This window comes from Bombyx mori, chromosome 17 (genome assembly GCF_030269925.1).
Source record: "Bombyx mori chromosome 17, ASM3026992v2".
Lineage (NCBI taxonomy): Eukaryota > Metazoa > Arthropoda > Insecta > Lepidoptera > Bombycidae > Bombyx > Bombyx mori.
Window position 1 is genome coordinate 12,479,161 of NC_085123.1, and position 27,786 is coordinate 12,506,946.

A 27,786-nucleotide genomic window follows, 5' to 3' on the forward strand; every position below is an offset into this window, starting at 1 on the left:
ATAGACATCTACGACGTAAATGCGCCACCCATCTTGAGATATAAGTACTAAGGTCTCAAGTATAGTTACAACGGCTGCCTCACCCTTCAAACCGAAACGCCTTACTGCTTCACGGCAGAAATAGGCAAGGTGGTGGTACCTACCCGCGCGGACTCCCAAGAGGTCCTACCAGATTCAGAGTATTACGCATATAAAAATAGGGATTTTAAATTTTAAACGGTACAGTCCATATAACTCTATTGGTGACATTACACAAGCGAAAATTTCATAAAAAAACACACAGTAAACTGCATACAACTACAATCTCCATTTTAAAAAGAGCTCTACTATGATCCTTACACGCTTTACTTATTTGTTTTACAAGAAGGATCGTTTTAATTTGGCTAAGTAACAGATATTGTCAATAACGGCACAATTATGAAAACAAGCTCTAGATAACATGTGCAATTCGTTATTCAGTTTTATTTCATCATCAATCAGTCGCTGTGTCGCACTGCCAGTGAGCAGTCCACTCCGTCTGCACGGAAAAAGTATTCTTATACACGAAGACATTTTATTAGTGATTACAAAACTGACTTTTTTAAATCCATCTCCAACATCATGGCGAAGCTACTAAGTAAAGAGCTGCCCGACATCGAGGTGAGTAATTAATTATTATTATGTATATATATTATTTTGTTGTTATTATTATTATTCGAAAACTGATAATAATTGATAACGTTCGCGCCAAGAATACTTTAGTAATAAGTTAACTGGCTATTACCTACGTTGGTTGTTAAGGAATCGTGATAATGTTATTTATCCATAAACGTTCAGCAATACCTAATTGTTTGATTGACGAGCCGCTTTTTAACAGAGCAATTTTGTGCCGCAGGCCAATTAATTTTACAAAATGAAATCTTATTACGAAAGCAATAAAACCGTTGAAAATTAATATGATATTGACAAAAATGTAAAAAGGTATGTCATAATGTAACACTTAAATAGATGGACTTATGTCACCTTTACTTTTTATATTAACATAAGCAATATGCAATATGAAAAAAATTATCATATTTCGCAAAACGTACTTATGTAATATCTGTATTATTTTTTTCATAAAACTTTATTGACTTTCTAATGAAAAGATATGGCAGACCTGATTTTTATTTACACAAATGGTTTTTGAAATTTCGCACGTATTGCTGTAGTTATTTCACCATTAGTCCATTACCTACCTTTTCAATTCTCAACTAAAATACATACCTATAGGTAACTGTAGATTAAGATTAACCTTGTATCGAATACAAATTGAAAGAATGGAGGAGATTTTAATTTATTTATTGCCTACATGTTGGTATGAATCAATTTGCGGCACACTTGATTTTAAAAGTTTACTGGAGCCCTTAGACATCTCAACCTGCATACCGTTACACACTTTAAAACACTGAGGCCGCAGTCTCAATTGTATTGTCCAACAACTTTAACATCCTTAAAACTGGAACACATCGTTGTGGATGTGTGGATGAATAACAGAATTTTGGTACGAGGCCGTGCGGGCATAAAATACGTTCCGCCGCAAATAAATAAAAATATTTCAATTATAAAAGTTATAAAATCCAAAATCAATAAATAAAATTAGCACACAATTTCTAAACATCTCGTGTTGAGGTGCCACAGCATGAAAACTGTCACCAATCTTGAGATACAACGTCAAAGATTCCCTTCGGTATTACATCATAGACTATATTGTCTTTGTAGTCGTCGTGGCCTAACGGATAAGACGTCCGGTGCATTCGTGTTGAAGCGATGCACCGGTGTTCGAATCCCGCAGGCGGGTACCAATTTTTCTAATGAAATACGTAACTATACTTGAGACCTTAGAACTTGTATCTCAAGGTGGGTGGCGCATTTACGTTGTGGATGTCTATGGGCTCCAGTAACCACTCAACACCAGGTGGGCCGTGAGCTCGTCCACCCATCTAAGCAATAAAAAAAAAAAAAAAAAAAAATGTTGCCTTCCAAGGTCCAAAAACTCTTATATTGGAGTAGTGTAACAGTAGACAGTTTTTAAAATCGTAACGTAGGTAATAAACTTTCAACATTGATCATTATCTACTGCAATGTGTCTATTCATAGCAACCGGAATTATAATATGACCTCAAAAAGTCGGAAATGCGACAGAGAATGTTATTAGTGTCAATATAGGGATTGTAGAATAGACGGTCATGAAATGTATCTAAAGTATTCTGGCATTGACGTGCAATAAAACGCGATCACAGACTCAATTTAAAATCATTTACAGTAATATGTTTAACAAAGAAAAGGTACTTCGCAGGTTCGTTTTTATTTAATGAAAAAGTAAACATTCTTTCGGAATAACTATCGTAATCTGAAGAGCAATGAATGTGTTACGTTTTTAAGAATTGAGGTTAATTGTCATCACAGGGTCTAATTAGGTGATAACGAAAATCGATACTAAACGTAGGTATAATGCAATTACCGCGTTATTTAATATTATTGCAGAAATCGTTAGTATTTCGCTCACGACAAAGCAAACTGAATAAATATGAATTGAAGACAGTTCATTTCATTTCACTACATTCCTAAAAAAATCAAGCCCTTTGGTTTTTTATTCGTTATTTGTATCTAATGTTCATAAAGTTAGCTTAAAGATACATTAATGCAAATATGAATAGATAATTAAAACAGATACACAGCTGAGTCATTTGAATGTATTTAAGACAATACCAAAGCTAATACGTGTGGACGAAGAAAAGTAACAAACGTTATAGGAAAAACAATGGTCCGTGCGTAAATAAACTGAGGAACAAAGCCAAGATTTCAATATGTTTTCAACAAAAACAGTGTCATGTCGGTACAAATAACGTCATATTTTTATTTATTTATTACTAAGTCACCAGTGTGCTTAGTGCGAGTTTTTTAACGTTCTCGATAGCGTAAAAGTTAGCTCATATTTGTATGGAGTGGGATCATTTGCGTACGTTTGCCGATGGGGGGGGCTCTGTTCCAACTGCATACAAAATTGGGTTAACTTTTACGTTATCGAGAACGATAAGAAACTCGCACTAAGCACGCAGAGCCCAAAGATATCAACCGCGTTAAAGCCGTCGCCCATCTTAAAACATGAGTTATAAATCTCAATTGAACAGTACAACGGCTGCCCCAAGCCCAACCTTCAAACGGAAGCGCATTACCGGTTTACGACAGAAATAGGCAGGGTGGTAGTACCTACCCGTGCGGGCTGATAAGACGCCGAATCATCAGTAAAAGACGCTCTACCACCAGTGTTAAATAGTAAAAAATCGATATCAAAACAACGGCAACATTTCTTGAATATTCTAGAACATTTCTTCAATGTTCTAGTTGTATCGAGAGTGCTCTAACAGTCAATCACTAGCATTCCTGACACCCCGTATAGTGTTCTAGTTTATCCAAATAATTTGCACAGCAAGTTGAACGATGCGCAAGAAAATTTGTATGAACAGTTTTTATTGGACCTAAGCCCCAGCTGGTAACAATATATTTATTTAACGAATGATTCTAAATATGTTATATAAAATGAACAAACTTTACTAGATTCCTAAATAATAATAAATAATAAAACCGATAACGGTCCTATCGATCTACGTACATGCAAAACATATTTAATAAAGGAATGAAAATTATTACAAATATTTTTTTAATGTTAGTTCATTAAGAGTCAAATTCATCTCGAATGCGCATTAAACTTTGATAAGGGTGATACTGATAACACGAAGAACACAAAATGATAATTCAAAAGTAGGTACTCAATATTTTAAACACGTTGATATTTTCGGTTCCATAATATTTATTGCGCATGCTGTAAGTTTTGAAAAGGTCACTGACCCAGTGCTAAGTAAACTAGAGTATGTAATAAAAACGTGGCCATCATCACACAATTTTCTTACAAATAAGATAATTATCTCTTTTACGTAAGTTGAAGTGTTGTAGCTTGATTTCATCTGTAAATTATTTTTTTGTGTTGATAATTTGTTCTTTTTTTATAATATTGTTTTTTTTTTATTGCTTAGATGTGTGGACGAGCTCACAGCCCACCTGGTGATAAGTGATTACTGGAGCCCATAGACATCTACAACGTAAATGCGCCACCCACCTCGAGATATAAGTTCTAAGGTCTCAGTATAGTTACAACGGCTACCCCACCCTTCGAACCGAAACGCATTACTGCTTCACGGCGGAAATAGGCGGGGCGGTGGTACCTACCCGTGCGGACTCCCAAGAGGTCCTACCACCAGTGAAATAATTGTAATATATTTGTAAAGAATAAGTAAAGCTATGATTAGATTATGATGATACAATCGGCCACTTCAGAAACAATTTCAGGAATTAGTTATAAAATAATGAGATTATTATTAGAAATCAACAACTCTTTCAATTCGAAATGCCATTTTTTTATTGCTCTTGTAGGCAGACGAGCACACGGCCCACCTGATGGTGAGTGGTTACCGTCGCCCATGGACTTCAGAAATGCCAGGGGCAGAGCTACGCAGCTGTCTAATATTTTCAGTTTAACTAATTAGTTTAAGATTATATGCACAACTACGGTACATCTTTGTTACAATTTATTTCAGAATCTCCTGAAGTTAAATCCTACAGTGAAGCCTTACACCAATTTGGTTCCATCGGCCCAAACCAAGAAGATTAAGCAACATTGGAAAAGAAATGCTGATAGAAAATGTACTGTAAGTAGTTGTTTCACATGAAATTAATGGGAAATTACTGAATAGCCGCGCGGGTATAGGTAGCACGATCTAGCCTGTTTCTGTCGCAAAATTGTGACGCGTTCCAGTTTGAAAAGTGGGAGAGCCTCGTATTTCTTCGTGGGCTACCCCAAGGACCTCATTCTGTCATTCGACCTCATGTCTCAAAGCGACATTCGAGGGCCGTGAACTTGTTCACCCATCGGTGAAATTAAATTATTTTTTCAATCATTCATAATTTCAATCATTATTTATTCTCCCATTTTTTAAATCAAAAATAACTTTTAAATGTAGTATATGGTCGTATTTAATACATTAGAAATAATTACGAAATAAAACATTCAATCTAATAAATATATTTTATATTTTATTATATTATTTGCCGATTATATAACCTTTTGCCTTAATATGATGTTTCGGATTAGATAAGTAGTACCAAATTTTTTGTTTCATTAAAAATTATTGTGACGTACGACAGATCTCTTCCCAGTATCTCTTATATTTTTACGCTTCACTGATTAATTCAAATAAATAAGTACATATGTAATTTTCTTCTTTGCTCGCCTGGCACAACACACACACAAACTGTTCCGTATTTCATATTCCTACGTACCCCATATTCTACAGCGTTTGTGTGGACAGTTATTTGTTATTGACTTCCAATGCTCAAAGTTGCTCATGGGCATCAGCTAGGAGCACAACTAAGCCACTGCATATCGCTGAGAACAAATCTCTTCAAAACTAAAGAAGGCTACCATATTTTAAAATGTTTTACCAATTAAACAAATTCAAACACAAAACAGTACCTACCAGAGCCCCTAATATTATCGCCATAATGGTAAACGATGTTTCTAGAACATATTAAAACAAAACGTCGAGTGCTCTATCGCCGTTTCAAAATATTTGAAAAATAAATGGGTGCTTTAACTGGTGATATTGCAAACGGCTTACCTAATTATTGTAGTCTAGGCACGTTTTCTTGCACACTTACAAGATAACGTGAATGAAAATAATTAATGAACAGTAATTATGTATCACTCGTAAATACTTAAATTAGTTTACACACTCACGAACCAGCAAACGACTTAATTAGCCTTGGTAAATTAAACGTCATACTTATAAACGAGAAATCAATTTAATTGTATCAGAAATAATACTCAAAAATCAACTGAATAGCAGTCTTATTCCTACACACGAATCACTCGTAAAACTAATTTTTCTCCTTCGTTTTCGGAGTCTGGACTTATTACTTGAATGTCGATGTAAATTAAATAATGCAATAATCATGCAAGTTTTATTTAAAGTGAATAAGCAATCTTTTAAACGAAATTAAACAATTAAAATATTAAGATTGGCATTTTAGTTTTGGCGGGCTTTTTTTTCTTTCAAGCACAGATTAAACATTGTTCGTAATGCACGCTGCCAAAGGCTATAAACCTACAATCCGCCACACGGGCACACACTCGTTGTGGATCGTGTGATCGTAAACAATTATGTATTCTTACAAGACAAGCCTGTTCTAGGAATTTTCGTAACAAAGTAATAATTGCATCGCTTTGCGTCAAGGCTGAAACTGCCGCTACAGTTATATTGTCATTAACCAATACAATAGACACTTTGACATCAAGTTTTGCGGTCTTAAAATTGACGGCATTATTTTTAGCTTAAATGAGCTCCGAAAACCGAATCACCCTAGATAAGCCTTGAGCTCTCACACACTAAAAAAATTAATACTTAGATTAAAATTTTGAATAAACTTGATTACAGACATGTCCAACCCTGAACAAGAATTTCGACGATATCAAACACACGACGCTGTCAGAACGTGGAGCTTTACGGGAGGCGGCACGATGTCTCAAGTGTGCTGACGCGCCGTGTCAGAAGTCGTGTCCCACGCAGATCGATGTCAAAAGCTTCATCACTAGCATCGCCAATAAGGTAAAGTGATAATGTAAGAAACCGAAAGTTCCGTACCTACTTGGCCGTCGAAATCTTTTTTGTAGACCTTAACTAGTTTGGTGGTAGTTTTCGTGGTGACTTCGAACTCATGTCTCAGCCTAGGAGCCTATCCATGTTATGATTTTTATGGCCTTCAATAACCACTAAATACTAGGAGTGTCGTGAACTCCGTAGCTTAACTATTCAAATAAAAAAAAGACGAAAAAAATCATTTATTCGTTTGGATTACCTTTATAATTGCAAGCATCAAAATCGTTACATACTGAATGAATTGAAACAGAATTACTATGGAGCAGCGAAGGCCATTTTATCAGACAATCCCCTCGGTTTGACTTGCGGCATGGTCTGCCCCACCAGCGATTTATGCGTCGGGGGATGCAACCTTCACGCCACTGAAGAAGGAGCTATCAATATTGGAGGACTTCAACATTTCGCTGTTGACGTAAGCAATTTGACTTTTGGAACGAATTTCCTTAAGGGACGATGCGGAGGGGTACCGTAACCGGGAAAAAACGACCGTAACGTAAGATTTTTTTTAGTAATGCACACAGTGCACGACTTAACTTTGTAATAACGTACAAATTAGTAATGCACACAGTGTACGACTTAACGCACAGACAGCACGCAATGTATACACAGCTTAAAAATTAGACAATGTGCAAGATACGATTCCTCGCGTAGCGGCTAGCTACCTTCATTTTAGAACGCTGGGTTACGAAGGATGAATTCATTAAATTGACACGTATTTGTGCTTCCAATATAGCAAATGAAAGTTTGTTATCGACATTGAGAATCGTTAGCTAGCACCCTGTTTTGATTTTGAAGTGTTCGAAACATTTTTTACATAGGATTTTGTTCGGTTAACACGTAGGTAGTAATAGACACAATTTTCGTTGACACGGACGACACAAATTTGATCATGTGTTAATAGCAAAAAGATTTTGTAACTTCACACCATGCGCTGTGTTCTATTTACAGATATTCATGAAGATGGGCATCCCCCAAACTTTAGACCCCAATACGAAACCGCTACCAAAAGGAGGGGACCATAAAATCGCTTTGATCGGCGGAGGACCGGCCAGTATCAGCTGTGCCTGCTTCCTGGCTAGGTTGGGTTACAAGGACATCACGGTGTACGAGAAGGAAAAGTATCTCGGGGGCTTAAGGTAACAATAACCGCTTAAAGTAACAAAATAGTAAACAACATATACATATCTAGTAAAAATAAAATACTTTATGTATTAAATCATTTAACCGGCGGTATTCATTTTCAGTTCTTCAGAAATCCCTCAATACCGACTTCCATACGAAGTGGTACAATACGAAGTTGATCTCGTTAAAAACCTCGGAGTGAAATTTGAGACCGGAAGAATGCTGTCTACAAATGACATCACTTTGAATGTGAGTTAGTGCCAATGTATAAATCGTGATTCGTTGATCCGCTACATTGGTTTCGAAGTTTCGCGCCTCAAAATTGAACTATAGATCGAACGAATCATATTCAACACGTGTATGTATTTAGTGAATGAACTAGCGATCCGTTCGTTCGCGCAGATCTTGCGAAGCGTTTGACTCCTCCCGAATGATTATAAATATAAAATGTAAATGTGTCCATTATCTGCATTTATATTGTTTTTATTTTATAGAATCTCCTTGAAGACCACGCAGCAGTATTCCTCGGGATCGGATTACCGGAACCCAAAAGCGTTCCCATATTCAAAGGCCTTACGCAAGAAATGGGTTTCTACACTAGCAAGGATTTCTTGCCTCTAGTATCTAGAGGCAGTAAGAAAGGTTAATAACCTTCTTATCACAATTATGATTATATAAAAAAAGCTTTATTAATTACGTACATAAAACATTTTCCGATTCTTTTCGTGTCCTGATATTTTAGATAGAATGATAGGTTCTTGATAGAATGATAGACTCTTGTAGATCGAACGAGTTCATGATCTAGTATATATAATTACATAGCTTGCTAGCGGTTGGTTGACCGGTTAAGCGTATCTTTTTTAATTTTCTTTTTTATTAGTAAACGTGATTTCTTGCCTTAAGCCGCGATCACGCTGTTATGTTTATGTTAGTTCGCAGTGACCTGGGCGGACACGGAAAGTGCCTTACCAGGATCAAAATTAACTTTTCCCGCATCAACAAAATGTCCTATCGAATTACTGTTTATTAGAAGTGTAATTACACATAAAGTCATGGTGGTGGTATGATCCCTTGCTAGCCCAGCTAGCCAGGGTAGGCACCAGAAATCTGTCTAATTCTGTCGCGAAGCAGTAATGCGTTCTGGTTCAAAGGGTGGGGCAGCCATTGCACTGCTTCGTGTGCTGCTCGAAGACCACAATAAGTAATGTTCACAGTTTTTATTTCGTAACTATTTATTTAGATTCACATGCTCTTCGTTTCCAACAGGAATGTGTGCCTGCAAGCCACCACTACCAGAGCTGTACGGTAACGTCGTAGTGCTGGGAGCTGGCGACACGGCGTTCGACTGTGCCACATCTGCTTTACGTTGCGGAGCTAGAAGGGTCTATGTCGTGTTTAGAAAAGGATTCAGCAATATAAGAGCTGTGCCCGAAGAAGTGAGTTTACTATGGTGCACGCGGAAGCGCTAGTCACCTCCTGAGGTATGTGGCGGGGTGAGACGGGAGAGCGCGCGATTCGGTCGAGAGGGGTAATAGACCGGGTTATGTCGGACTCCGGCGCCTCCAGAGAAGAAGAGGGAGAAGAGGAAGACCAAAGTCCTCCTCTTCTTCCAATTCCTACCGGGAGACTACGCCTTGAGAAAGGCGCGCGAGGCGCTGCGCAGCGTCTACGACGCAGGACCCGCCCCGCAAAACCGACTACCGACTAAACCCCATCGAGCTCCACCACTCCGACTCCACGAAACCTACCTACCTGCCGCTCACATACCTCAGGCGGTGACTAGCGCTTCCGCGCAAACTGTAATTTAATTATTGTTGAAACTGTTTTAAGGTTCAATTTCGCGTTTTTTTATTGTCATCATATCGACGGATGAAAAGCTATTTTTGACATTGACATTTTATTTTTGACATTTATGACATTGCTGCAACTTTACAGGAAGGGCTTTAAAATAAAAAAATTTGGAAAAAATATCATAACAAAAAAACTTCTTCAGCTATTTCAATGGAGTAAACATAATTGAAGTTCAATTAAAAACATTGAACTTTTAATGCTGACATCAAATAAAACACACCTTTTCTTTCGAGGCCTTTCGAGGCCACTGGCAATTACGTAACAAAAAAAAACGAGATTAAAATTACATAAATATATATACATATTCCTATAATTTTTAATACTAAACAGATGTCAAATACGTACATACTTAAATTTTACCTTTATTTTATTTCAGGTCGATTTGGCTAAAGACGAAAAATGTGAATTCGTACCATTCATGTCTCCGCAAGAAGTAATTGTCAAAGACGGAAAGGTTGGTTTTAAAATGATTTTTAAGAAATGTACCGGAATTTTTAATTAAAAAAAAAATTTTTTGTCGACGCTGCAAATAAAAATTCTTTAAGTAAGAATCGTCTGAGGAGCATCGTCGGGTTTTTAATCGTCAAAAAAAGGATCGAAGAAATTTTTAGGAAATAGTTTTTTCTACATATTTAAAATGTTAATAACGAAATCAAGGAGAAATTGTAATAAACAAAACGAATCTAAGTCTCGGGTGATTATGGTTGAAAGTAGATCACTATTGAAAATAAACTCACCTTTACAGATAATTGGTTTAAAGATGTGCCGCACGGAACAATTAGAAGACGGCGAATGGATCGAAGATCACGATCAAATCATGCAATTAAAAGCAAATTTCATCATTTCGGCATTCGGTTCTGGTCTTTATGATAATGATGGTAAAGCTCGTTTTTATTTAGTCAACTCGTTGCTGTTAGAACCAAACTTAAAACGGTAAGAAATAACTATAACATTCTCAAAAGGAGTCGCCGGCACTGACGTTGTTCTCAAATGCCTCACTCAGCTATCTCTTATCCTAAACATAAATAGAAGATATCAAGAAAAAATAAAAAGAATTAAAAACATCAACTTGTGGTATTCCACCAAACCAGTGTATTAATTTCAGAAAAGAAATGATATAAGGCAAACAAACGTTCTTTTTATAATATGATTAATATTTAATTCAAACAATCACCATTCCTGTTACCCCCATACCAAAATTAAAGAGAGGAGCTCGATTGCAATATTATTCAGAATAAAATTGTCCCTGCTAACCTAACCTTTAAATGGTAGGACGTCTTGTGAGTCCGCACGGGTAGGTAGGTACCACCACCCTGCCTATTTCTGCCGTGAAGCAGTAATGCGTCCCGGTTTGAAGGGTGTTTTACTGTAGAAACTCATATCTCAAGGTAGGTGGCGGCATTTACTTTGTAGATGTCTATGGGCTCCGGTACCCACTAATCATCAGGTGGGCTTTGAGTTCGTCCACCCAGCTAAGCAATAAAAAAACAAGTATAATTCGCAGTAGAAATAGGAATGACCCTAGTAGTACCAATGTAGTACCAATCAGAGCTCACGATACGTCACACTATCAATAGAGGTGATCGATAGAGGTGACCCCTTTGAGCTAATATAACTATTTGTCGTATATTACGATCCCCATAAAAAAGATACGTTCAGGTTATTTTAGGTCATACTGATATATAACAATTCTTTTCGTTACAGTTATACAAGCGATGTTTGGTGTGAAGTTCAACCGTTGGGGACTACCAGAAGTAGAAGACTCCAGCATGCAAAGCGTCTCAGAACCCCGCGTGTTCATAGGCGGGGATCTGGCTGGAGTGGCCGAGACAACTGTTGAATCTGTCAACGATGGCAAAACGGCGGCTTGGTACATGCACTGCTACTTGCAGGTCAGTTCTATTTACTGCACTGTTTATTCTAATTTAGATTGTATGTATATGAATATTAAAGTCGTCGTGGCCTAGAGGATAAGACGTCCGGTGTATTCGTACCTAGCGATGCAACGATGTTCGTATCCCGCAGGCGGGTACCAATTTTTCTATTGAAATACGTACGTAACAAATGTTCACGATTGACTTCCACGGTGAAGGAATAACATCGTGTAATAAAAATCAAACCCGCAAAATTATAATTTGTGTAATCACTGGTGGCAGGACCTCTTGTGAGTCCGCACGGGTAGGTACCACCGCTCCGCCTATTTCTGCCGTGAAGCAGTAATGCGTTTCGGTTTGAAGGGTGGTGCAGCCGTTGTAAGTATACTGAGACCTTAGAACATATCTCAAGGTGGATAGCGCATTTACATTGTAGATGTCTATGGGCTCCAGTAAGCACTTAACACCAGGTGGGCTGTGTGCTCGTCCACCCGTCTAAGCAATAAAAAAAAACATGAAGGAAATTTATTTATTTTTACGTTCGTGCCCGATAATCGCCAACTCCGTTCCCTATTGTTTTATTTAATGTAAGATGATGCATCATTGTGAAGCCATGCATAGAGGCGGCCATGATCCTCATCATTGAGGATCGCTATTAGCGGAGGAGCAACGTTTAGTTTTGGTTCATTTAAATACGTGTATTAAATAACGGATTCGCTTGTACACTGTACAGTAGGTACTATAATAATAAGATTTTCACGGAATAGATATTCACGGCGTGGTGTCTTAAGCCAATAGATAGAACAATATTCGACGCTTGAAAGGCAAACGTGACTAAGCGACAATGCGTGAACTTTACAGTAGACTAATTTAAAGTTGAAATTCCTGAAAAAAAATCTATTTTAACGAATCTAGCTGTAGGATTGAAATTATTTTAATAGACCTAGAAATATATATTTTTTGCGTATCGAATATGGTTATTGCCTATCATTTATGTACAAAGTGGTTATTGTCGCTTATTCACGTTTGCCTTTCAAGCGTCGAATTATGATTTCCCTTGAAGTTATTAAACTGGTATCCGCTAACTGCAATCTCACTATACATGATCAAGAAATATTCCCAGGGTAAACTTGACTTTAAACTTCAACCTTTCCAGGGCCTTCCGTTCGACTCGCCGGTAGAACTCCCAAAATTCCATTGTCCTATTGACGACGTGGACCTTTCAGTCGAAGTGTGCGGGATCAAGTTCGAGAACCCGTTCGGCCTGGCCAGCGCTCCCCCCACTACCAGCTCGGCAATGATACGCAGAGCTTTCCAACAGGGATGGGGGTTTGCGGTGACTAAGACCTTTGGACTAGACAAGGTACGAAATATTCCATTTTTTTTTTAAATTTGCCGGTAGGCCGCGGCTTGGCTCTGCGCCTGGCATTACTGACGTCCATGGGCGACGGTAACCAATCACCATCAGGTGGGCCGTATGCTCGTCAGTCTAGAAAAGCAATAAAAAAATTCCCCCTAAATTATGGAATGCAGTGCTTTTTTCCTCCTTGCATCGTGTTCCTCAGTGTTGAGGGTCGTGACCTTTACAGAGTACTTTTGTTAGGGATAGTGCCTTTTTAGATGTATACCTAATGTTCAGTTAGCGAACAAAAGCAATTGTTGAAGACACGCTGCCACGCGCGAAGAGTATCGGTATCAAAAATTTTGACTTCGTGAAAGAAAGGACAATGCCCAAAAGTGGGCCAACTTTGTGTCAAAACTATTTGTACTTGAAAAACTATGTCTTATTTTTTCACGTTGTTTAGATTATGTATCCACATTTCTTTCACCCTGGTATCGTTTTACAAAAAAGTAATTTACTTATTTGATAACATCCATAGACCTTTAAAGTAATTACAATAATTAATTACATTAATTACGTAATTACAATCAATAATTGTAAGTAATGGTCGCTGCTAGTCGAAATTCGACTATAATTAATTGAAATTATGTTTGAACATTATTAAGGGTTTATTGTCAAAGACTATCATAGACAAATTTCACCAAGGCTACACTATAAATAAATAATATTAAAGATAAACAATATTAATCTATTGTCAATTTGACTTTAACATTAAACAAAAGAGTGTTTAAGCGTAGGTAATGAGTCAAATAGGTGGTAGTGTGTGTAATGTTTTTTTTATTGATTTAAAGTATTTTTAGGCACAGTTCAAAAAAAAAAATTATATTCTGCACTCCTTCTCTATATAAACTTTAAGCGTGGAAAATTTTATACTCCTCCGTCCGCGAACTTTTCGAAAAAGGGGTACAAAGTTTTTACTTCACGTATTAATATATAGATTATGTTATCAGAATACCTACCTATCACGATGAGATACTTTCGCATTTATAATTTTGGTATGGATTTCACTTCTAGGATATAGTAACGAATGTCTCACCTCGGATCGTACGCGGCGTCACCTCTGGCGAGAACTACGGTCCAGGTCAAGGATCATTCCTGAACATTGAACTTATATCCGAGAAATGTGAAGCGTATTGGTGCCAGAGCATTAAAGAATTGAAGAAAGATTTCCCTAATAAAGTAAGTTTTCTTATTGCTGAATAAACTCGACTATTGTTAATAGCCAATCTTTTTAATGAAATAGGTACGTACTTAACAAAGGTAAACGATTGACTTCCACGGTGAAGGAATAACATCGTGTAATAAAAATCAAACCCGCAAAATTATAATTGGAACGAAGTTCCTTATCGCGCGTTGTGAAAGGGGGCTAGACGGAAAAAATTCTTACGAAAAGTTGTCACGACACTTTTTAGATCTGTCATTCTGACCAATCAACGTGTAGGCGCTTATCGCGTGACATTGCTCGTATCCGATTGGTCCGCGTAATGAGTACCTACAGTTTCTCGAGATAGCGTTTCAACAATAGTAATTTAGTTCATAGTATTGTTTTTTTCTTCTTCATAATGCCGTAATTTATTATTATAACTTAAAAAAAAAATACAATTCCTTCACTAATTAATCGAAAGGAACTTCGTTCCATCCGGGTGTCCCTCGACACCTCTGAAGTTTTTTGTGTAATTACTGGTGGTAGGACGTCTTATGAGTCTGCACGGGTAGGTACCATCATCCTGCCTATTTCTGCCGTGAAGCAGTAATGTGTTTCGGTTTGAAGAGCGGGGCAGCCGTTACTGAGACCTTAGAACTTATATCTCAAGGTGGGACGCGCATTTACGTTGTCTATGGGCTCCAGTAACCACTTAACACCAGGGGGGCTGTGAGCTCGTCTACTCATCTAAGCAATAAATAAAAAGCTAACATTAGACTTACGGAGAATCGCGGTGCAAGCCCGCATGAGTAAACATCTGTCTATCTTGTCTATTTCTGCCGAGACAGACACTTTAAAATACAATCGAAACTTCGATCTCATATCTACTTAATAGAATAAAAGAAATATTAGTAGCAGAGCGAATTGTGAACACTCCGAAGTGTGGAACAACTGTTTTTTCGGTAACATTTTTATAACTGCGATGATAAGGGGACAAGTTGGATCGACGCTATTCTATCTATTTAGGTTCTCGGGATTTCGTTGGATGGATGTAGCGTAGGACCGGTCGTTGTGGCGAGGCTTGGGGGAGGCGTATGTCCATCTGTGGACGTCTGTGGGGATCTGTCAGGATAGAATAGGGTCAGGTGTTTTTTGTATATGGATCCTGTTAATCACTTACTACCGGGTGGGATCGGCTGTCATTTTACAGCAATGAAATTCAAATATTAGGAGGGTACGTGCGCTGAATTTTTTATTTTGCTTTTCATCGCTGTTTTGAGCGAATGATTGTAATAATATTTCTTCATGTAATCCGACAGGTGGTGATAGCGTCGATAATGTGTTCGTACAATGAAGATGACTGGACGGAATTAGCACGGAAAGCAGAGGCCGCGGGCTCAGACGCTTTGGAACTCAATCTATCTTGCCCACACGGAATGGGAGAATCTGGCATGGGACTTGCCTGTGGACAGGTGAGTGTGACGATATTCGTCTATAAAACGACGACAGATTGTCAATTTCATAGTGCTGGTCTATAAAATTACACGCAGTGTACAGTAAATATAGGTCACGTTCTTACGGATCCATCAGATCCAATAACCTTTGCATTAGACGCCTTCAGCTCTAACACTAGGAGCAGGCTTAGGGACCTCGGTAACCGTACTCGTCGAACTCGACAAAGAGTTCGCCGTGCAACGTAACCCATGAATCAGCTCGCTGAGTTTCTCGCCGGATCTTCTCAGCGGGTCGCGATTCCGATCCGGTAGTAGATTCATTCGCGAAGCAGCTACTCTTGAGCTGTTAGGTCTCCTTCGGAGGCGCTCGGGTAGCTGTTAGCAAATCCCACCCCTCCTGGCTGAGTCTTTGCTCGCCCACCTGTCCTGGTGAAACTGGAAAGGCCTCCGGGCCACCAGTAATCCTTCAATCATAAAAAAAAATATATATATATATAAGGCAAACGTTCTCGCGTGACACCGATGTGCTTAGTGCGAGTTTTTTGACGTTCTCGATAGCGTAAAAGTTATCTCATATTTGTATAAAATGGGATCGTTTGCCTACGTTTGCCGCTAGGGGCGCTGTTCCAACTGCATACAAAATTGGGTTAACTTTTACGCTATCGAGAATGTTAAGAAACTCGCACTAAGCACACAGATAATGTCCGCCAGCTATTTTCACATTCATTACGGGTTCACGAGGCACGTATTTATTAAATCGAGTTAATTTTACGACTAATGTAAAAGAATAGTGTTTCAAATATGTTGAAATGGTATAGGTATTTGAAATGTTTCGGAACCTGTAAAGCTGTAAAGCTTAAATAGCAATTATTTTGAAATATAATGGACGCCTAACTCTATAATTGTAAACTAAATTGTTACTACCAAACTATTAAATTGTATGAATGTACGTACCTATAATGTAAACTATTTTATATTTATTTCTCTATTGATTAAAATATTAATTTGAAAAATTCTCAGGATCCGGTGTTAGTGAAAGGGATTTCTCAGTGGGTACGCAAAGCCATCAAGATTCCGTTCTTTGTGAAATTAACACCAAATATTACGGACATTGTCAGTATCGCTGTGGCTGCTTATGAAGGTACTTAATGCAATTTTCACATTAACAAAACTAAAATGATGGAGAAATATGAATTGTATTCTTTTCATTTTAGTATTAGGTAAGCATTTTTAACTCATTGTAAATGTAGGTATTATGAATGTAAACCCGTGTTTGCATTCACGGCCTATACACTGTTAAGTGTATACCGTAGTCTAATCATCATTCTCCTGCCCTTCTCCCAGTCACCTGGGGTCGGCGCAACATGTTGTCTCCTTCCATACTCCTCTATCATATACCATTTCTTCGCTCACTCCCCTCTTACACATATCGTCATTCAAGCAATCCATCAATTTCTTCTAAGGTCTCCCTCTTCCTCTATATCCTTCCACGTTCATAGTTAACACTCTCTTACCAACCTCATTTTGATTTCGTCTCATCGCATGTCCATACCATCCCAGTATACCATAGTCTTATAAAAGGCAATATAAATTTCTCACCTACTAGTAATATTAATGTTTAACTTAGTTGAACGACTGTGTTCTGCCTCGGGAAGAACTAGCCCACAAAATATTCTTTGCACCTTGTACTACATAGTCAGCACTTCATTTATGAGTCATAATTTGTGTGTGGTTGGCAATTTTCAGGTGGTGCGAACGGTGTTTCTGCCATAAACACAGTATCGGGATTAATGTCGGTTAAAGCGGACGCAACACCTTGGCCTGCCGTCGGTACGTTTGTAACAGCTTGTATTGTTTCCATTACATTACTTGTCAATAAATTTTAATTTAGTTTATAGCTTCTAGTTTTTTATAATTAACAAAGCAGTTTGAATCACGATGCCTATTTCAGAATATTGGTATTATTTTATTCTAATTTAGTGTATTAAAAACTGTCCGCTGAAAAGGAGCCAATGAAGGTAGCAAATAGTAGTATGTGGATATTCATGGATCGTTTGGAACCTCTGAAACTGCAGAGGGACTCTGTGGAGCGGTCTGGGGGAGTGCTCTGTGGAAATCTCTGCGAAATTGTTTGAGATGATTTCATCATCTCCTTTTTTACTATCGCACCGTTCGCCGCCGGAGTAGAGTTTATCCTTACTACCTGGAGCCACTGCGTCCATCCACAGTGCGTTTCCAGAGATCTTTTTTGCTACGTACCATCCGGCTTTGGAATGAGCTCCCCTCCACGGTGTTTCCCGAGCGCTATGACATGTCCTTCTTCAAATGAGGATTGTGGAGATTATTAAACGGTAGGCAGCTGCTTGGCTCTAACCCTGGCGTTGCTCACGTCCATGAGCGACGGTAATCACTCACCATCACGGGGGCCGTATGCTTATCTGTCTACAAGAGCAATAAAAAAGGTGGAAAGATTTAAAAAGCAGCGCCATAAACTACGTCTGCTATAATAATATAATTTCCACTTCCTACACTAGCGCTATTTCGGTGAGTTTTCCAACAGTAATTTGCTGCTTGCGAGTGGAAAATTTTTCGACTTGTCTCGTATACAAGATGGTGCTCCTTATCTCTACCCTCCATATTCAAGAGTTAACAAAAAAAAAAACACACATTGTCTAGTGTCTCGGTAATTACTACAATGACATTAAGCCGCCAAACAGCGACAATTTATGGCAATACCTGTATTAATTAAAGCCCATGTGACCAACAAAAGCTTTATATTCCCTAAAATTTTAGGTAAACAAAAACGCACAACTTACGGCGGCGTATCGGGGAACGCGACTCGTCCAATCGGATTGCGGGCAGTCTCTGCGGTCGGAAATAAATTACCGGGATTCCCAATACTGGGCATCGGAGGTATCGACTCTGCTGATTCGGCACTACAGTTCATCTTGTGTGGTGCACCGGTCGTACAGGTACAACATATTTACGTTAACGTTCATCTATATATCTATATATTAATACGTGAAGGAAAAACTTAGTAGGTACCCCTGTTTACGAAAATCGTGCGGACGGAGGAGTATGAAGTTTTCACACTTGTAGAGAATATAGAGAAGGCGTGCAGAATGTTTTTTTTTTTTTTTAATTATGCACAAAAAATACATATATTAAATCAATAAAAAAATATTACACACACTACCATGTATTTGTCACACACACGCATACATACTATTTGTTTATCTTTATATTTGTCTATTTATAAAGAAATTTATAATTTTTAATTTTTATATAGAAAGTGTAGTCTTGCCGAAATCTGTGATTTTAGAAGTATACATTAATGGGGCACCACAAGTTTTGTTAAATGCATAAGTAGCTTTTTTAGTTTGGCAATACCTACATAATTCGTGTTGCCATTTCTTGTCCGTATTTCAAGTCACATTTAAATTTTATTTCTTCTTCATGAAATCTTTTCATAAAACATGCTCTATTGTAAAAAGTCAATTTCAATGTACGCATTTGATTTCTTTGTAGATTTGCAGTGCAGTGCAAAATCAAGATTTCACAGTGGTCGAAGATTACATAACAGGACTTAAAGCTCTTTTGTATCTACGTTCTCGTGGTCTAGACGGATGGACGGGACAATCGCCACCTACTTTTAAGCACCAGAAAGGAAAACCCGTACAAACAATTCGTGACGAAAATGGAAAGGTACCTACTTAAAATTTTCAGTTTCCGTATTTATTGCACATACAGAGCAACAAGCTCACGGCGCACCTTTTGTTAAATTATTGTTGAAGCCCATATAAGTCCATACTCGAAGTCGTCGTGGCCTAAAGATTAAGTCGTCCGGTACCTTCATATCTAGCGATGCAACGGTGTTCGAATCCCGCAGGCGGGTACCTATTTTTCTAATGAAATACGCACTTACAAACGTTCACGATTGACTTCCACTGTGAAGGAATAACATCGTGTAATAAAAATCAAACCCGCAAAATTATAATTTGCGTAATTACTGGTGGTAGGACCTCTTGTGAGTCAGCACGGGTAGGTACCACCACCCTGCCTACTTCTGCCGTGAATCAGTAATGCGTTTCGGTTTGAAGGATGGGGTAGCCGTTGTAACTATACCCGGACCTTAGAACTTATATCTCGAACTTATATCTACGGGTTCCAGTAACCACTTAACACCAGGTGGGCTGTGAGCTCGTCTAAGCAATAAAAAAAATACACATACACGTAAAAGTAGTTTTAATTGCGCCTGCACTATACTGGACTGTAGCAGCTCACCTATGTTCTCTCGTGGACACAGGCCCCCCCCTAAGGTTCGCCACAATAATCGGTCTTGTGCAGTCCGCATCCAGCGGATTCCCGTGAGTTTTAATAGGTCATCGACCCACCTCGTAAGAGGCCTATCCACGCTGCTAAAATTGCAAAAATAATTGCACCTACGACCCGACAACCGTGCAAAATACGCATAATATTACGCATTGCATTTGTGAAGGTGAGTTATGTTTTTAATATAACCGCTTTTGGTTTTTAGGTACTGACACACTTCGGTATTTACAACAAAAAACGCGAACAGATTCTCCATCAAAATAGATTAAAATTAGGTTTACTGGACGACGACTGTGTTGTTGACAATCGTTCGACCAATGGCAGTACATACGGCCTTAGCGCAGTACCAAGAATCAGCGACGTATTGGGTCAAGCTCTGCCTAAAGTGGGGGCGTACAAGCACCTGGATAATAAACTCCAAGTCGTCGCGCTCATTGATGATGTGAGTTTTTGTTTTATTCATATTTTAGAAGTCATCTGCTAGGTCCGGTTTAATTGAGATATATCTGAAATTTCGTAGCCTTTAAATACCTAATCGAAACAATCCTTAAAACGGAAACGGCTGCTGCTTACATACACCCTAGATTATTTTTTATTACTAATCGTTTTTAGCATGAAATGTAATTAATTATATTTAATACGAGAGGGAGCCACGGCCTGTCTAGTGTGGAAGCAGAGGTCGTTTGCCTACCGATAGCAGTTTTTCCTATGTATGTAGTAATGGTTCACGAAGATAAAAACTACAATGAAAAGTTTTACGCTTGATAGCAATAAGTTTTATTTACAATGTACACTTACATCCTATAAAACGTTACTTACCTTTTCCATTGGCCAGTCAATGGTGGAAGCGGTTTTTTACAGCCATTTCCGCGTTGAAAGTATTGGTAGTTGGTAAACGTGCACTTTTTTCCGACGCAAATTGGCAAATCATTTCGCGGCTCGCGCAATACCAGAATCGAATTGATATTCTCGGTCAACCTTGAGATTCAAGGTCGAGATTCCGATTATTATGGAGTAACGGCTATAGTCATTCCTCTTTAAGCCGAAACACAAATCGATCGTTTGAAACACCTGGGTCTACTGAGCCACTTCGATTCTATTTGTGTTTTGTACTTTACTTTTCAAGGTACCTATGCAGTACTAGAGATCTTTTGTGCGACGTACTATCTGGCTAAAACGAAGGGTTCTATCCTGAACGCGGTCCTTCTTAAAATTAATCTTCTATTAAACGAGAATGGAGGAGTCTTCAATAGTAGATGATGTCTTTGAGTAAAGGCAAAATGATGTAAGTGGTACCGACTAATTCGTGATCGAAACAGTTTAAGACCGTCAAAATGTCAATGTATTTCCGTTGCGTGCTCAATGCTTCAAGTAGGTGTTCTAATGATTAATTTAGGTTTACTTATTAATTTTCAACAATTCCAGGATATGTGTATCAATTGCGGAAAATGCTACATGGCGTGTGCAGACTCTGGGTACCAAGCGATAGAGTAAGTTCCGCTCTAAGTACATTGATATTTCAAATTTCAGGAGCTGGTCAATCGATTGCCCGTTCCTTTTATAAGCGGTAGGGCACCTTGTGTGTCCGTTAGGGTAAGTACCACTTCTCTGACTATTTCTGCGGTGAAGCTACTGCTATTACTATACGTTTCAGTTTGAAGGGTGTGATTGTCGTTGTATTATACAATTGAGGCTTAGAACTCATGTCTCAAGTTGAACAGGGACCCTTCACTTAGTAACGATATCTATGGGCTGTGGTATCTACTTAACACCAGGTGGGCTTAGAGCTTTTAAATTTATATGAGCGTACTATCTGTATTATAAATGAATCACTAAGCGCCTGGATTGCCTGACTTTGTCTTCTTTTGTTTGCAATGTATGTTTTAGCCTTTTTCGGAATTTTATAAATATATTCATTCTCAGTATCTGCGGATTCGTCTTTCCCGGAGTCTATTAGATATTCCGGCGCCTTAGTTAGAAGATCGAAGAGTCTACACGGCAGTCAACGTTTTAATATATTATGTTCTTACAGATTCGATTCTGACACCCATCTTCCACATGTGACCGATGATTGCACTGGTTGTACTCTATGTTTGTCTGTGTGCCCAATTATCGACTGTATATCGTAAGTTGATTATATCTAAAACACCTTATTGTTATCTATTATTTTATTTTAATTAATATATCACAAACTCTTTTTTCTTTCCAGAATGGTCCCGAAGAAAATTCCTCACGTCATCAAAAGGGGTTTAGGCTATGAAATTCATCCGATTTCACCTCTAGACGGAATTTGTCAATAACAAACGAACGGTCATTGTATAAAAAATATATATATTTGATATAAAAATAAATATTTAATAAAAATTAATGTTCATTCATTATTTTGTTATATATATTATTTGCTTTTTCAATGGCAAAATCTCGAGAAAATACCCAATTATTGTTTGGATTTACCTTCAAAGTCAACGCAGAGATAGGCTTAGGGCAGTTGTAATGCTTTTTGGTGACAACATTAACAGCAGATTTCCCCTTTATTTTATCATGAATTTTCTCACAAATTAAACATTCAAATTTGTTAGTCGTTTTTAAAGTATCTATTTGAGTTGGATTCGAACGGAATTCTTCAACAAGCTTCCTATTAGAAATTTTTTGCATTATTTTATGTTCTAAATATTCTTCATACAGGTAGTTATTCTTTAAAAGTTTGTATAAATGTTCGGACATTACTTTCGGAGACGGAAAATCTTCCAGCAACACAGCAGACTTGTTATTCGGAAGCCAGTCGCGAATAGAAGGAGATCCAAAATAAATGGGAACACTTCCAACTTTAATAGCCCTCCAAAATTTTTCTGTAATATAATCCTCGCAAACCCCATTTTCTATTGAGATCACAAATTTATATCTGGCAATGAATTTTAAAAACAACTCCTCATTTAAATTATTTAAATAATCTCGTTTGAATTTCGAAGGTAAATGTTTATTATTTAAACAAGCCCCATAAGAATCAATCTTTATAAACTTCATCAATTCTTGTACATATAAATCTCTTTCTGTGGATGTTTCACAGTCACTCTGCAAATACATAATGGGGGCAATTTCATTCAAAAGTTCATCTTTATCTTTGGTTTTCACAAAATAAGTCGTGTCAGTAATATCTTCAAAAGAATTCAGATATTGCAAAGGAAAATGAACATCACTGTATCTGCTGTATGTTGCAGAAAAATTGAAAAGTTGCAGTACATTCTCACTTAAAAGTTCTTCTGTATTTCTTGGAGACTCTTCATGGTATAATCCCCAAATTAGATCTTTTGGTCTTCTCGGTAATGGAAGATTGTCAAAGTTAATACTGCTGCCATAAAATAGGTACGCTGCAACATTATGCAACTTAGTTTTATTTCCTATTGTAAAAACATCACATTTTATATTATTTGAACAATATTTAGTCTCTGCCGATCCCGGGAAACCATCCGTCCACCAAATAATCAACGGGTTTTCCGATGCATTTACCACTTCACTGTAATTTTCATTATAATTCCAATATATAGTTGCCAATGTTAAAAACGAAACTATCCAGAATAAATTCCACAAAGTTATTTTCAGCAGTTTTTTACAGCCACAAAACATAACTGTCATTACATAAAACATTGTTGATTTCAACTTCCTATTTAATCTTTCACTTGTCACATTATCACTGCAAACATTCAATGCTGCACAATATATAACAGGAAATTCATTACATACTCTAAACAGTCACTATATGAGTTTTCCTGTTATAATCACACAATGATTTTAAATCAATTGCACAAGTGTGTTTTCAAAAAGTCCAGCCCCTTTCTTTGTGCATGTAATATATGTCCATACCGAAAGCGATTATTAAATCAATATAGAACAATCCATAAATAGCTCCTCTCAATTTCCCAACAATAAACAAGTTAATGAGAGCCAAAGCTGTCAATGTAATTTCAATGATGGCATAATACAATTCTGCTTCGTATTGTACTTGATCAACAATGTATAGAACCATAATAAGGGCCGAAAGCATTAGTGTGGGACCAGAGACGAGGCAAGCTAACACGTCCACCGGTTCCACTATATGCGGAACTATGTTGAGGAGCATTGCCACTACCTAAAAGTAATACGGACTGTTTGTTAAGATTTCAGAATTGAAAAACATTAAATAAAATTTTTATTTCGTAGTTTGTTAATAATAAAAGTAGAAAACATTTTACATGCAGTTTATTTAAATTAATCTTTAAATAATGTACAACCTCGTTCTTTAAACACATAGTATTGATCTATACAAAGTGCTATTAACAGATGGCAATAAAACAGTCCATATAATGCACTCGCTGGATACTTTCTTAGAAAAACAGCTATTAAAGCTATGGTATTGAGTGTTATTTGTATAGCTAAGTACAGCTGCTCAGCCATGTCATGAACTTGATCCACCAGATACAATATGATGAACATGAGAGACATTATAAGTGTGGGCGCAACCGCCAGGCAATGCATTATCCCGGCATCAGATAATATAAACGGTAAAATCATTAGGATCATTGACATTACCTAAAAGTAACAATCACGGATTTTTTATTTGTAAAAAACTAGCCAAATATCTTACCTGGGTCAAATGAAGTCATTTTCCAATCAGCTTTTAAATTAAATGAACCTAATACGAGGGAGACTTTAGGCATTTATTACATGTGAAATTATATTATATATACATAGTCAAATGTCAATTACTTTTAAATATTTTTGTTTAATAACAATAACAAGTTATTCAAGGAATGTCGACGAAAACTGAGAACACAATACATACTTCATAATATTTTTTTGGAGACAGTAGATTTGAATAATATATATTATACGCTTTTTTTACTTTGATTATTCTTTTGAGAGTTAACTTTAAGTTGTATCCCTAATTTTACTTGTGGTTGTAGGTATCCCTTTGCACTTTGCATTACTGTTTAGAAACATTAGTTATGACATAGTATACAAAAATTTAGAGATGAGGGTTTAATTAAACGTATAAAATCTTATTTAAAAAAAAAGCGTCTATGATCGCTTGTTGGTAATATGTACTATCTTCATTATAACGTTAAATGTTAGGACGTCGTGTAAAATAGTAAACGCATAAATTAGTCCTTGTAATATTGTATGGACTAAAACTAACGTGTTTTTTCAGAGGTCATCACCTTAGTTGAAATGATTTGCATTCGAAAGTTGTAAAGAATATACAAATACCCACAACTATGAACCTAAAACGACACGTTAATCGTGTACTTTTTGAAGTTTAATGAAATTACCAGCCTATAGCTTATTGAATTGAATTGTTAAGAATATGGCGCATAAAAATAGATGAAATTTTAAATATTGTCGTATCTTCGTTTTTAGGGGTTTATTTATAATGAGCAGTATTAACGTACTTTTTTTACTATAAAACTATAAACACAAACGAGTTGTCAATTTTAATCTCCCACAGCACTATCATTCATTTGGTTCATTTATTAAATTGGACAGTCATAGAGACTTAGTTCATAGAGACAAATCTTTAGTGACCATGTCTCTAAGGGGGAACTGAATTAAAAGAAATTCGACGACGCTAATAACAATGGAAGAAGCCGAGAAACAAAATCCATAAATATAGTTTCATAATCCCACAATTGTAAATTTTCATAGTGACATATAAATACATCGTGTATATCATGTCATTTAGCATCTCGCTTTATTTTGGTGTATCAATGCTTCATGAATGTTTGGCAAGTACATACCTACCACTTGTCACAGCATTCGGTGCCGAAAAGTGAGCACAAGCCAAACTTTGTAGACCACAAGCCTTTTTCTATGTGGATAACTGTTTTACAGATATTTAGTTTTGGTAATCCAGGCCTTTGCTTGCACTGTGGAATTGTGATCACTACTTCACAGTCTTAAACAAATGATATGTAGCCTAAGTATTTATCTATCTATATTCAGGATCACAAAATATGGGGCTGTTCACCAGAAACAATTTTAGTCAAGCATCAATAATGTGGATATCAGTAAAAAGGGTTTTCTTTCTTTCACACTTTTATTTTATTGTTTATTTTACACAAAAATTGTATGAATACAAGAAAATGAGAAGTAATAATTACGCGCAACTAAACGTACACCCTCTTTCGTTTGCAATAAGAAACAAATCTATAGATAACGCTGCTAATAAAGCAAAGTAAAATACTCCATAAATTAACCACAACCAAACACGAACGAGATTTAAAAGGAAACATTGAATAAAAGCACCAAAAGTAAATAATATTTGAAAGAACAAATACATCTTTTCCATAAAAAGTGGCACTCTTCTTCTAAAATAAAGTATGATAAAAAGAAATGAGATCACTAATGTTGGACCACTTGAAATACAGTACATGTGTCCTTGTGGTTTTGGAATGGCCAGCGGTAATATAGTGATGATTAGAGATATACCCTACAACGAACGGATACGGATATCAGAGAAAATGAAAATGATAAGTTTACCAAGTATTAACATTGATATTATTTACTTACGAATTCTACTAGTTTCATGATAAATATATTGTATCGAATTAATTCACTCCACTTTTTGTCGACTGGTACAGAATCTAAAAAAAATAATGAAATGAAATAAGATTTCTTGGAAATTCATAAAATCTGCTTCTTCAAATAATTTTGTGAAGGTCACGATATTTTTAATTCAGACATGCAATTCTCCTAGTATACATTTAGTACCAGATGATTAAGGGTTTTAGTTTTGTGCTAGCGAAAACTTACCATTTATTATCATATCAGACATCCTGAAGATATTACTTATATTATCATTGACGAAACAATATTTCCATGTTAAAATAACGCTTCCCTAAGACATTAAACAGTAATTGAAGTACTCAGAAGTCAAACAGAACTTCAAGATGTGTCAATTATATAATACTTACTTTATTGTTATTGGAAAACTTCTTCCAGGCAGCCAGTCTTAATGAAATTAGTTAGTTTAAATTTACAGACATAATGGTATTCAATAATATTTTTGTGTTTTAGCTGTCTACATTCTTGGGTTAGAAGGAGATCACCAGACTCTTACTGACGCGGCGAAGTTGATAGTCGTGTTGAATTGAGAACAAAGCGAACTTGACCTTTGAAGTCATCGTGGACTAAAGGATAATACGCCCGGTGCATTCGTATCGAGTGATGCGACTGTGGCGGTATTCGAATCCCGCTGGCAGCTACCAATTTTTCTAATGAAATCCGTACATACATAACAAATGTTCACGGATGCCTTAACGATTAAGGAGTAACATCGTGTAATTAAAATCAAACCCGCAATAATTATAGTTGGCATAAGTTTTTTTTTTTTTTTTTTTTTTTTTCCCTACCTATGCTGATAGCCTTGAGAGGCTATTTCAGCTTCGCCCTAACGTTAGTAGGTGAGCTCGCGGGGCTCAACCGGAGAGTTGCTAACACTGACCCTAGCAAGAGCAGTGCTTCGCAGAATCTACCACCGGATCGGAAACGCGACCCACTGAGAAGATCCGGCGAGAAACTCAGTGGGCTGTGTCTATGAGTTAGTTCGCTCGTCGAGCCCTTCGTCGCAAGCGACGGGTTCGACGAGGACGGTGACCGGTGCTTGTGGTGCCTAAAAGCACCTTGGCATAAGTACCGACGGTAGAGCGTCTTGTGAGCCCGCACTGGTGGGTACCGCCACCCTGCCTATTTCTGCCGTGAAGGATTAATCCGTTTCAATTTGAACGGTGGGGCAGCCATTGTACTGTAAAAACTGAGACTTAGAACACATGTCTCAAGATGGGAGGCGGCATTGTCGTGGTTGGTGTCTATGGGCTCCAGTGACCATTTAACACCAGGT

The 27,786-nt window shown here is 37.3% G+C and overlaps 2 protein-coding genes across 5 annotated transcripts; one reads left to right on the forward strand and one right to left on the reverse strand.

Annotated features, from left to right (window-relative positions):
• Window positions 1-413: 413 nt before the first annotated feature.
• LOC101737414 (dihydropyrimidine dehydrogenase [NADP(+)]) lies at window positions 414-22,277 on the forward strand. The gene is made up of 22 exons (XM_004932502.5): window positions 414-639; window positions 4,617-4,727; window positions 6,513-6,683; window positions 6,985-7,146; window positions 7,683-7,870; window positions 7,979-8,105; window positions 8,351-8,498; window positions 9,123-9,292; window positions 10,084-10,161; window positions 10,453-10,585; window positions 11,412-11,599; window positions 12,738-12,944; window positions 13,998-14,162; window positions 15,447-15,599; window positions 16,602-16,722; window positions 17,328-17,411; window positions 18,375-18,553; window positions 19,110-19,286; window positions 20,119-20,355; window positions 21,339-21,403; window positions 21,946-22,038; window positions 22,123-22,277. The coding sequence occupies exons 1-22, from the start codon at window positions 601-603 to the stop codon at window positions 22,211-22,213; spliced, it is 3,087 nt and encodes a 1,028-aa protein (XP_004932559.2). The 5' UTR covers window positions 414-600; the 3' UTR covers window positions 22,214-22,277.
• LOC101736861 (alpha-(1,3)-fucosyltransferase 10) lies at window positions 22,225-26,860 on the reverse strand. 4 transcript variants are annotated; one of them, XR_009975415.1, is made up of 4 exons: window positions 26,700-26,860; window positions 26,457-26,530; window positions 25,685-26,376; window positions 24,133-24,479 (listed from the first exon to the last, which is right to left on the reverse strand). XR_009975415.1 is itself a non-coding variant. In XM_038016908.2 (3 exons), exons 1-3 carry the CDS (start codon window positions 26,719-26,721, stop codon window positions 23,728-23,730), a joined length of 408 nt encoding a protein of 135 aa, XP_037872836.2. In that variant the 5' UTR covers window positions 26,722-26,860; the 3' UTR covers window positions 22,225-23,727. The 4 variants fall into 4 exon arrangements, 3 of the variants coding, with proteins under 3 accessions (XP_037872836.2, XP_004932556.1, XP_004932555.1); XM_038016908.2 differs by lacking the exons at window positions 24,133-24,479; window positions 25,685-26,376 and adding an exon at window positions 22,225-24,039; XM_004932498.4 differs by lacking the exon at window positions 25,685-26,376.
• Between the last annotated feature and the right edge of the window lie 926 nt (window positions 26,861-27,786).

Coding starts and splice junctions, on each gene's coding strand:
- LOC101737414 (XM_004932502.5), top strand. CDS start 601: ATGGCGAAGCTACTAAGTAAAGAGCTGCCCGACATCGAG. Junction 8,106..8,350: donor CAAATGACATCACTTTGAAT/GTGAGTTAGTGC, acceptor TTTATTTTATAG/AATCTCCTTGAAGACCACGC. Junction 16,723..17,327: donor CGCTGTGGCTGCTTATGAAG/GTACTTAATGCA, acceptor GGCAATTTTCAG/GTGGTGCGAACGGTGTTTCT.
- LOC101736861 (XM_004932499.4), bottom strand. CDS start 23,558: ATGTTTTATGTAATGACAGTTATGTTTTGTGGCTGTAAAAAACTGCTG.